The 12,062-nt window shown below is 42.2% G+C and overlaps 1 protein-coding gene across 4 annotated transcripts in view; it reads right to left on the bottom strand.

Annotated features, from left to right (window-relative positions):
- LOC111250970 (uncharacterized) overlaps positions 1-12,062 on the bottom strand; it is a 67,428-nt gene that overhangs the window by 28,876 nt on the left and 26,490 nt on the right. For 3 of the 4 annotated variants that reach the window (XM_086991402.1, XM_086991404.1, XM_086991405.1), the window contains exons 2-4: positions 9,500-9,585; positions 7,277-7,412; positions 1,144-1,579 (exon numbers count right to left, since the gene is read on the bottom strand). In XM_086991402.1, the coding sequence (XP_086847528.1) occupies positions 1,144-1,346 (203 nt within the window). In that variant the 5' untranslated portion in view covers positions 1,347-1,579; positions 7,277-7,412; positions 9,500-9,585. The remainder of the gene's footprint in view (positions 1-1,143; positions 1,580-7,276; positions 7,413-9,499; positions 9,586-12,062) is intronic. The other variant, XM_086991403.1, reaches the window with a different exon arrangement.

Genomic DNA, 12,062 nt, shown 5'->3' with positions numbered 1-12,062 from the left:
TATATATATACATCTGTGATAGAATACTATGAAACAATGCCAAAATGACCTACACGTGGCTCGCGTAGAAAAGCTCTAAGGTAGTTCAGCCACATGACGTAATACACCCACCTGTGGACTAACTTGCTCGACACCATAATAGTCACAATACAAACATTTTCCTCTTAGACGTTTATCTTAGCTTTTCGTAAGTAAGAAGTCAATAAGTTAGGATCACTCTCTGCCTTGTTTAAAAGTTATTCTTACTTTCCAGGCACAAAGATGTCTACAACATATATATATATATATATATATATAGTAATCCACAGTTAGGTGTCGTCATAAAAAACCGTACTGTATCACCTCGACAGGACTGCAGCAGCACCTTAGCGGTCCTGCTTGATCTTCTCGATGACTGTTCACATGGTGCCTTTCCATTCATTGCGAGACAGTTACCATCAGAGGACAAACGTTTCCAATGTTGAATAAAGACATCCAATTGTATCCAATCGAGATCTAATTGCAAGTAGGCATCAACATACCTGAAAAAGCTTGTCGTCATTCTGATTGGAAAGGCGGTTACGTACGGCTGGCCGATGTCGGAAAGAGTATAATGCCTAGTTTAAAACTGATTTAATGTTATTCCAACGCACAGTGCCCAGCTCGGAACCGCCACCTGGTGCCATTGGCTATGTTCGCCAGTTTGAGTTCCTCTACTACGGACACTGAAGGAAAGATCAAAAGCATGCCGATTCTGCTTTTAGCAGTATATCAGACAGAAACAGAGCTAAGGAGTGGGGCAAACGCGTACGTTCATCGATGAAGAACTCTGCTGACGCTGTGCTTGGCGAACAGCAATGATCATAGAAACCTACACACGAACAGCACACTTGCTTTCTTAACAACTCTTGTGGCTCTTCTTGATCTAACTGTTATCTTCATTCTTCTGTTCAATACACCATCTTCATTTAAGACAAATTCGCGCATACACTATTCGAGGTTTGCGAAACAACAAAAAGAAATATGTATGTATTTAGCTTTGTGTGTGTGTGTGTGTGTCTTTGACACGCGAATGTCCTCCCTTGTCCTCAAACGTTAACGTAAAAGTCAGTAAACAAATCATGAACGCGACCGAGTATTCTGTGAAAGAACAAAAATGCTCACTCGATGGAGGAAGGCGCTAGGGTGGTTGACGTCGGTTTTTCACCACCGGTACAGCGCCAGCAGCGGCAACGGCAGCGACCACTGTCGTTGCTGTACTGTTTCTGTAGTCGAAATTGGCGGCCACCGTTGCGGGGACCGGGTGGTAAGTATTGCGCTGTAGTCCGTAAGAGCACTGCTGTCAAGCCAACGGTGCGCGGGCACATTAATCGGCAGGTTGACAGATAGGAAGAGAAACAAATCCGCTAGTATAGTTTGCCGGGCACTTCAGCAGCCGTGGCAGTTGGTGAGGGATGAAGGCACTTTTGCTGTCTCTGGTCCCTGCCCCCGCCGCCCTGCTGATACAGCAACGCTATCCCGAGCGTGAAGAGGGACAGGGTAAGTGCGGAGGGGCTATCAGAACTGTCCGCAACGGGCGGAGGACCGGGAGAACCCGAGGCTGAAATAGCGAGATGGGCTGGTTAAGCTTGGATATCGCGATCAAAAGTGTAGACAATAAGCTTTCTAGAGTGTGCTCGTGCTGTGTTAGTCCAGAGTCGAGCGGAATCAGACTCTGAGCTGTCGGAGCATCAGAGCTGCTAGTACCTTCTAACATTATGGGCTTGTCTGCTCGCTAGAAAGGTTTGCTTGGTCGTCCGTGACGGCGTGTCTATACCGATCAACCAGCTAGTTAACTGACACGCACTCACGTATAGTTCAGCTGATTTGTGCCGCCGGTAGAGTAAATGGAAGAACCGCTCCGTTCGTTCGCGTTTTTCAGCTTTGCGCGTTTCAGTCGATCGTGTGCGTATCGCTCTTTCATAGGCGTACCAATTTGGCTGTGTGTCAGCGTATTTTTTTGTCTGAATGAGTTTAGGAAGAGTTTACCAGTCGACTGACTACTAGTAACAGGCGACTGACTGGCAGTCGTAAAATCGCCGCAGTTGCTGCCTGTGGTGGTTGTGATAGACGAGTATTTGCCCGTTCGCTGCCCGCTAAGCGCCGATACGGTTTGTTATTGTATGCACAGAGGCTACTTACAATAATGCCTTGTTATTATGAACAGCTTCGCTAAAACTATACAGGGTAAAGTATAGTTTTGCTATGTAACAGCAACGTTGGCTTGCTCATGGCTTCCGACCCAGGGTTGACGAGCTGCTGGGCTTGTTACAGTTGCTCCACGCCAGCTGCAGCGACGTTTGCGGATACTGTTGCTATTACCGTAACGGTCAGTAACAACCTCCGTTGCCGCTGCTCTTGTCGTAATTGTTCGACATGATCTCACGGCACGCCATTTCTACGCAGTGGCTGAATATACAGTGTAGCAGCAGCTGTAGGCACACCACCATCCCCCGGACTGACATGAAGCAAGCAAGCAAGCGAACAAACCACAATCCACTCACGCTGGCAAGCGAAAGAACCAGCTAAAAATGATGATGTGCATGTAGTTTGTAGGCGTTCTAAGTTATCATAGCCCTTTCTAACGATCTTCTCTGGCGATCCGAACGAGCGACGGACGATCGACACCAGGCGGATGCGCGCAATCATTATCTGATCAGGTAGCTATCGCAGTGGCAGCGGCAACAAGTGTTCGATTTTTTCTTATGATCTATATGCAACGCTACAGACTAAGAATGGCAAAATAGATGACGCTACAAGCATCAGCCGATGCCGTAATGGTTGTCGTAAGCAGTGCTGCTCTGATACGCGCCGCTGTGCTTAGGTATAGAGGTGTGGGGTAGATAATGGCGTCGGAACTGGACGCTCCCGAGGTTGCCGCTTCCGGTGAACACGCCTGCATCCAACGGCATGTAGAGGAGGAAATGAAAACCGGCCAAAATTTACCCATACTACTCGCAATACTTCACAGCTCAACTCTCCGCATGAAAGAAAAATATAGAGATGAAAAAAGATTTGACGTGCTAATTTTGAAAAAGAAAACGAACACTTAAGGGACATTTGTAGAGAGTCATGATGAATGGATTGAATGTAGAAAGGCTAAAGAAGCTCAACGAGCGGCAGACTCTCAGTCATGGAAAAGTATATACCGTGTTAGTGTGTGGCAGTATCGTGTAGGAAAAAATTGAATGAAGTTGTATTACTGGGCGTGCGATAGTTCTATAGGTCAGTGAAAAAAGAACTTGGAGAGTTCGCAGAGCAGCTTCAAGTACAGTCCCTGGGACCTGATAGTGGTTCGTCTACAAAAGAAGGTACTTCACAGAACTCTCGTTTGAGAAGTTTTCCCTAATAGATTCAGAACAAACTAGCTGATTTTTAAATTGGCACTTTTTTTCGCAACAATGTTTACGTAATATAGTCCTCTGGTTAGGAATGGTTATGGAAAAATTTCTAAGAACTTTATCCCAAGTTTTCTGAGGGCAAATATTGGCACAAAATGTATTTACTTACACGTTGTTCGGGTACGTTTATCAGTCGTTCTAATTGTTGCAAAAATTTCTTTGTCTGAAGTTTAAAGAATTGATCATTTCTAAACGCATCTATTGACTATAACAAGTGCTTAAACTGCTGTATCCATGTTCATTACCAATAGCTAACGGAGGATCAAGTACCGAAAAACACCTTCTCTTTTTTTAAAGACCTGTGCACATTAGGTAAGGTTCATGCAGTTAAGTAACATGAAGTAAACGCACTATTCCTACCTCTCACGCTCTTACAACATTTTAAGATCAATATCATATTAGACGAAACACTGTTTGTCACAGGCCGGAAACAGTACATCGAATTTTAAGATACCGTGACCACAAACAGTACGAAAAATATTGCTTAACCCGTTGGGAAGGCAAAATTTCGGCTAACAATGACATCCCGAATTTTTTTAATAAACATCAACCACTACATATAAGCCGAAAAGTATTCGGTTCTACATGACTACAATGAAGGAAAACTTATTCCGCTTGAAGACGTTGGTCGTTTGGTACAAAAACGTTTGCGTTAGGACCGTACCACACAATGAATTACAGATTTAAATACGTAATCGTAAACACCTCTGTATAAAATCGTTCTGTTCAAAAAGACGTCCAGTTCAATGGAACTTGAGCCTGTTAAACGACCTGGCCATGGTAACGACATTAATAAACTAGTCATACACAGTGCACTGAACGAATTGGACCACTTTTCAAGTTGGTCTAACTATATATTGAAGCTTGTCTTGAGTACGGGCGCTCTATTGTGCCTGAGGACGATAAAGCTTTCAATGGAAGCTTCCAGGTGCAAGTAAACCACTGCACTAGAGCATCCCAAAAAATTCTTTCTAAGTTTATCTGAACTTAAGAAAAATTGTCACACTTACAGGAGAGAAAAAGAAGCTTTAGAATAACGTGTTCAATTCAAGTCGTTGGCAGCGTAGTGCTGAGCTACGAAATCCAGAGGTTTCCCATATGAAAAACATGCCCAGGTGGATCTTTCTGGCTTTGCATTAGGTTAAAACTCACCAGGCTGTTTCGTTTGCAGGTTCTGGCTATCGGCGTACATTTTGCTCAGGCTGGGCAATAGGTTATCCAATGTTTGTCCTAGTTTAGGCACAACGTGTCAAGAATAGCTAACAAAACATAGGCTCCCTTTTGTAAATACGTCGACTGAGTTCCAGCCCTGGAGCGCACATATGACAATCTACCCTCTGCATCTCGATATTAAATCACATATAATGAACATAGGAAAAAAAAATCTAAAATGCTTTGTTGCTATGATCAAGCTAGGCTATTTGTACATCTTCAACGCATTTGTTATTTACCGGATGACAAGGACACTATATCTGTATGTACTATATCCACTTGAATGCGGCACGTGTCGAAAATTACCATAACAAATTCTATTTGGTTTTCCAATGTCAATTTGTTCGCTTGACTTCGGTGCTTTCCGTATTACCGAATCCTCCTCACGATTACCTTAAATCGTCGGACGAGGGAGCCAGCTAGAAATTGTCGCTTGTTTAATATTGTCTTGAGCGTTCCCTTTTGCCTCAGGTCATGACTAGTTGTTTACTCTTTTTTCATATCATTACTATTGAAATCAGCATGACCATTAATTACGATAATTATTCATTATAGTTATCATCAACGTTTGCTCGTTTCTATTACGTTTTATCACGCTATCCCTTAATCGTAGTCATAAAAAAACTCTTCCCGATCAATACGTATCTTGCCTCTCCATATATATATATATCTGTGGAGGCAAGATAGTTATAGGAACTATTTAAGCATAGAAGGAACATGCACTGCTTAAAGAAATAATCATGAAAAAATCAAATGAAAGATAGTCTACTTTGTTTATACTTTTCCCGCCCAAGTTTACTCTTATCTTAAACGCTCATTATTGTCCACCTTTTTTCTCCGAGCCGCTAACAATACTAACGACAACAATAACAACAGCAGCAGCAGCAACAATGGAAAAAGTGTTAGCAACAACACGAACAATGTGACGCTTATGGCGGCTCGAAGCGTTACACATGCACATGTCGACGCACACCTTTACATAAAAGCACATTGCAGCAATATTGCAATTGCGATAGCTGACGCTGCTGCTAGGTCTATCTGTTTGGCCGTCGCTTTGTTTGATCATCAGTGAATAAGTTAGTCAATCCAGTGCACGCCGTTCACACACGAACCCTCTCTGTTTTTCGTTGCTTTTCGTTCGCGCCGTCGGTGGATACGACGAAGAGGAACGAATAATCACCTAGAATAGCAACTATACTTCAGCCACTACTGTTTGGTTACTCTTGTAGCTTTATCATTGTTACTAGCGCCATCGTTGACGCGACGGCAGATAAAAAGGCCAGATTAGCGTTGAAAGGGACGACAGCAGCAGAAGTGGTCGTTCTCTCAGCGGTTGCACCACAACGGTGTCACCGGTGATATTTTACGCGGCTATTCGTTGTTAACGGCCACGTGTGTTGACGGCCATTAGGACACACCGACGGGGCCACCGCCGCTCTAGCGGGCTGCTCCGCTACCAACGAACAAACGAATGGCTTACGACGAGCCATTGGCACTTGCTCAGCCTAGCGACTGCTGCTGGTTTCACTTGCCTCAAACTATCTAAGCGATCGATCGATCGATCGATCACGTGAAGCTCGAAAGCTTTAATGTAAACGTGTACGTGTGTGCGTATGTGCCATTGCAGCTTGCGCGTCCTGCTGGGGGCCGTCTACGCGAGAAAACGAATCAGTTAGAAAAGGGGTATGAAAAAGTGTTGCGCGACCTGATAGGAGATCATTTTCGTATATACGGGACCACTGTTCTCCTGCCACTACGGTCAGTGGTCGCGTTGTTGCTATTTGTGTTACTGCTGGCGATAATGGTGAATATAATGCAACGTAACTTATTCGTCTTCGTATCTTGTGATGACGCCGTTGTGCGTCAACGAAAACGCAAGCATATAAGAGTCACTTTGGAACAACGTAACAGAACATACGTATCGCCCAGAACGCGCAAGGCTAGCAATATTTGCGACCAGCAGAACTATTTCCGCCTAAATATGGAGTCATTAATTATTAGCACTCAGCCATAATTATAGCAGCTGGTTGTATTCGATGAATAGAATTTAGCAGTTGGAGGGGTGAAGGTATAGAAAACTGTTCGCGTACCACCGGCGCTGATGAAGCCAAAAAAAAAAAGAAAGCGAGAATTGAAGACGATTAAATCAGAAGTATTACAAAGATATTCGTTGCAATAGCGACTGGCGTCCCGTAAAGCCTCTTATTCTTCTCATTGATAGCTTTTCGATACATGGACGAAACAGGCTAGTCTCTAGACCCACTTCGTGGCGTGAGGGCAAAGGAATGGAACGCACTGTTGCATTTTCGTCGTCTGTTGCTTATTTACCTATTTTTTTTCTACCGTCCTTAGGTTGCCAGCCCTTCACTGATTGTTTAACGAATGTTCATGATTGAACAATGGTTTGTTGATACTGTTACTGATCGCTAACCATTATTTGATCTCGTTGTGGCCAAATCGGATGTTATCATCATTATTATTTCCCTTCTACTTACTGACGAGATGTCAGCCTACCCATGTGCCATTCGTGTCCAGCTTTCAATCATAAGGAATTGAAGTTACATTCGGGGTGTTGAAGTTAGCATGCATAGTTTATTCTCTGCGTAGCTATTACAGGTATATAGTAACTGTAATATAACATATACCTGATTGATCGTATCGGTGACGAACTCGATAACGCTGCCACCTGGAACAAGCTGGATCGTTGTGGCCTTCAGAGACAGTCGAGAGCTTCACTGTCGAATTCTGTATCGCCCATTGTGCTGTCGTATTTGCTTTCTTCTACGCCATATAAATTCAAAATGTTTAATCTGTGTTACAGCTCTGAATACTCATTTCGGCATTTGTTGTTTCAAGCTTGAACTAAACAAGCTAGGAGTTTCAAACTTGGCGCTAAAGTAAGCCAGATGTGTCAGAACCGATTTATTGAACGAATAGGCCGTACTCGTTTTACTCTATTGAAATTTGCGTTTAAAGAAACGAAAATTGCGTCAACGTTGCAAGCACAGTTCGCTGCCCAAATCATGGTCAGAAACCAAACTTTCAAGATACGTGGTATATGTCGGAACACACAGAAAAATACAGAAATGGAACATTCGTTTGATAATCTTTTAAAAACGCTAGTTAAAAAAACGTGGAACAAAATAGAAAATGTGTTGTCGCATGCTACGCTTCGTTTTAGTACGTTACTAGGCAGTATTTTCTAGCAGCTTTGGCACTGCGAGAACCTGCTCGGCCTAAATGGCCAGAACTCTACAGGAATATTTAGAACTGGTTTTGGGTCGCGGTCGTGTCGACCTTGTCGCCAAAAATTCGCTTAGATGCTTCAGCCGCCGCGTTTATCCCTACGCATTATCTTCGTGCGTTCACTGATCGCGCTATAGCAACAGTTGTATGTATATGAGGCTGAAGAAAGTGTGCTTGTCTGGTGATGTGAAAACGCACGTGTTATTAAGGCTGAAGGCACTTGAGCACGTGTAAGGCTGAGCAAATGTTTCGTAAGCCCAACTTAGCGAGAACGAGAGCGGCCGCCACCGTCGCCGTCGCCGTCGCCGTCGCCGCCGCATTTGTGTAAATCACAATTAGTAGCAATGCTACGACGCACCAACAGAAGCGCTATCCCATTTTTCAGCTTTTTCCTACTGATAACACTTCGTCTGTAAATGTCGTCGTGTTCATTATAACATTTTATCGAAGCTGAGAGAGGGGAGTTGGCAAACAACACGGAATCTCGTAACTGTCTCTTCAGCTATTTAACAGCTAATTACAGAACGGCTTGAACAAGTTTATCTCTGTACGGTGTACGGCGCTCGTTCCCTCTACAACCCTTAATAACAGAATTAAGATCACTGCTGCCGTTGAATGTGGCAATACAATCTTAAGGCTGAGTAAAGGGACAGATACGCATATTGCTGCTAGACCCCTGACCTTTAGAAAAGCAGAAGTAAAATGTGATAAAAATGTGGAAAAATACTTCGTTATATCATTTGAGCCTTTGTTTCTTTGGTCCCCTTTATGTTTAGAGTTTTACGTCCACTTTCGCCGCTAGGCATTTCATAGCCAGACGTTTAGCTCCCGGTGCGAAACAAACCATATGTCTATGCCCAAACAGTTTTTCGTCGCTTATTGAATGATAGTGGGTTATGCAAATTCGTTAGATAATATACATAGGCTGGCATTCACAGACACTTTTACTTATGACTACGGTCGTATCTTAAGATACCTGTGAAACACTTTCGCATATGGATAATAAATGTAGCTTTTGAGTGCGTACGTAAGCAGTTTAGCCACGTGTACAATTCTGATACAGGAAGGCAAATGACCCTAAACCAGCTGCCTGTGTGCAGGACACTCTATATCTTCAATCATGGCTTTCTGTGTATTCATCATAGTTTGCTATAAAAACAATTATCGGATTGTTTCGACATCGCTTATAGAGATATTGTCTGATTATCCATGTAGGTTTTCGATTAGTTGCGTTGTCACAGATTTTCTTAGAGTCTCATTTTTCTGTAAAGTCTTACATCTATAAAAGCAAAAAGAAAGGGTTTGGTCAGATTGATCGACTCTTAAACCTCTCATCTTCTCATATACTTTTGTACACTAGATTATTTCGACGAAACAGTAACACAGGTCGAGTACGTCAATAACCTGGGCTGTAACTTGTCGTGAAAAATAGATGTGCCCACAACGGCAGGCCTAAAATGATTTGCAGGTATTTAACTGTAACATTAAAGGGGGCAGAGCTGTTATGACGAATTCTATAAACCCTATTGAATTAATGAATTATTATATATCTGCTACTACTCTGTAAAAAAAATCTGTAAAAGACTATATATATATACATATATAACTGTATGTGAACTAACATTATTTGATAGTTTCTGCATCCAGATGTGGCTCGTACGAATCATTCTGCATCAGTGGTATGGAAAGGGTTCTTCTGTGACGTTGCCTGTAAAGAAAGAGAAACATTCGTAAGAACAAGATTACAGGGTCATCTATAAATATTATGAGAACATATAATGTACACGTGCCATATATGTACACCTTAACAGCTTTCAAGAATATATTGAATGCAACTACCGCATAAAATGTAGTTGTCCTAGAAACAAACAATACATGCTAGAAATGATGCTGCAGGACGAAGCGTTATGCTTTTTCCATTTTGGCTCCACTATCCAGACCCAGAACTAACCCATACTCCAGTCAGCGGGCACAAGTGTCTCTTCTAAAGCCTTCAGTCGGATATGTTCACCCGAAGCGGCGAAAATATAGCTAACACATTTACGTCACGTTTAAAACAGCAGTAGTAGTAAATGACAGACGATTCTGTTCAATGGCTGTAATATCTAACGTGAGTTGACGCTCAAAACTGATCCTTGAAGTTCACAATCTTTGCAGATAAGTACACGTTTTATCAGAATAGATTTTTCACACGCATGTTAAAACAAAACTTTGGGGAAAATTGAAGCACTACAAAAGCAAATGGCACTGACGTCCTATCGTAAAACAGGCTGTTTTAAGATTCTTATCGATGGGCTAGCAAGCCTCTTAAGACCCGGCACTTCATTACACTCCGATGCATGTTAAAATATGCACTTTCAACTTATAGCAGGTAGCGTAAGCAACATTTCTAACTCACACACAAATATCTTTAGGACACAAATCGTCAATTCAGAGTAATTGCTTGCCCGATTGTATAGAGCAATGATTACATAGATAAATCGGTGTGGTTTGGGCTCACAGCAGGCCGCGCTTTTACGTAACAATCAAAGCTCTTAGACTGAAGTACAAGTTCATCGTACAGTTATAACCTGTTAAGTCAATGTCAATTCTGTCACAGGTCATTAGGGTTTCGAATTTTTACCCTGAGCGTGTCCTGAAGCAGTTTCATAGCCGGCTATTATGCATCGAGTTGGTCCGTGAGATTAAACGCGCTTTCAAAAAGACGCAAGGTAATTAAACGTTACCACCTGGTCAAAAGTAATGTCATCTGTTTGAAATCTGCACAGTGTCGTCATAGCCGCTTGATCGCTTTAATATTTTTCTTCTTTAGACAGTAATAGTCTATAGTATAGTACAGGTGGCGTTCCTGATGTTGTAAGACAGATATTCGTTGACCAAAACCTTATGCCTGCTAACCTTATGACTCGAGGAATTCTTGAAACTGACTTAGTCAAACTAGATGTTTTACGTAGTTCTATCGTACTAAAAATGTAAAAATACTGTTTTGAGTGGCCATCTTATTTACTTGCACTTTTGGCTTTCTTAGCTTGATAGTTATCAGCGTGAAACGCTGACACATAACGGCCGTACAACATTCGACAACTTGAACCCATAATCGAGCTAGAGCTAGAGAAGAAATGAACTTTCTGTTACTGTAAATTGCTCGAACTATTTAAAACAAAGCGCGATATTTCAATTGTGTTTTATGATACCTGGTGTGATTTTTTTCTCGCTGACCGATTTAAACACTTTCCCATTTATTGTGATAATTTCGCTTATTATTCGTGTTGTCTGCCCAGCTTGATTGTCTATTTCTACCCCTTTACAAAAATGTAGCATATACAACTACCAGTGCGATACAAATAGATAACATCACAATCGCACCTGGTAGACTTATCCAGCTTTTATATATCCAGACCATCCTGCAGATACTCACTGTTTTTGTCTGTGAGCCTTTTCCTAAGACACTGGTTTTCAGAGTACAGTACAACCGCCGAGGACCAGATGTCCATATGGTTTCACGATATATTTCTCTTAATCTAACCTGGCACAGAGTGAAGTCTTCTACCAGAAGTGCGCTACATTAAAATTAGAAATAGGCCGTCTCATACAGCCAACATAGAATTTGGCCTGAAACCTGCTACCGACCTGTATAACACGCAGGGTCTATCGCATAATGTAACGTATCACATAAAGACAGCAGATACTAGCTTGCTGGGTTTTGCAGGTCCTCTTGTCAGCCTACGGGAAAATGCCTTAGTGAGTTCATCAAAGTTTTGTCATCATACAGTCAGGTTGACGTTTTTGATAAAAAAAAGACGCGGTAATTTTCTATCTATCTATCGACAAATGTTCTCATTATAAGAATAGGTACACTGAAAGCTTCTGCTAAAGATTGAATTATTTATTGCAGCACGACGCAACCCCAACATCTCTGTCGTATGCTCAATAGAAATGAATTACAATGTTAGCTCGCTTTGAAGCTGGACGTGCGATCTGGGATTAATTAACTGCGGTTAGTTAGAGTTCTAACGACCTGAATTTTACCTGAAATTTTTACCACGTGTCTCTCATGAAGCCGATTGAACTAATTGCTAGGCTGTTTAAGCACATGAGCGCTGCGATTTGCGAAAGAGGTCACCCTCTACGTGGACCTAAGGAACACTGAGTACGACTTTCACGGACGTGTGCTGAAGAGATAAA

Source organism: Varroa destructor, unplaced genomic scaffold, assembly GCF_002443255.2.
Source record: "Varroa destructor unplaced genomic scaffold, Vdes_3.0 BEIS01000005.1, whole genome shotgun sequence".
In the NCBI taxonomy this organism is placed as follows: Eukaryota; Metazoa; Arthropoda; class Arachnida; order Mesostigmata; family Varroidae; genus Varroa; species Varroa destructor.
This window is presented reverse-complemented; position numbering and strand designations above follow the sequence as displayed.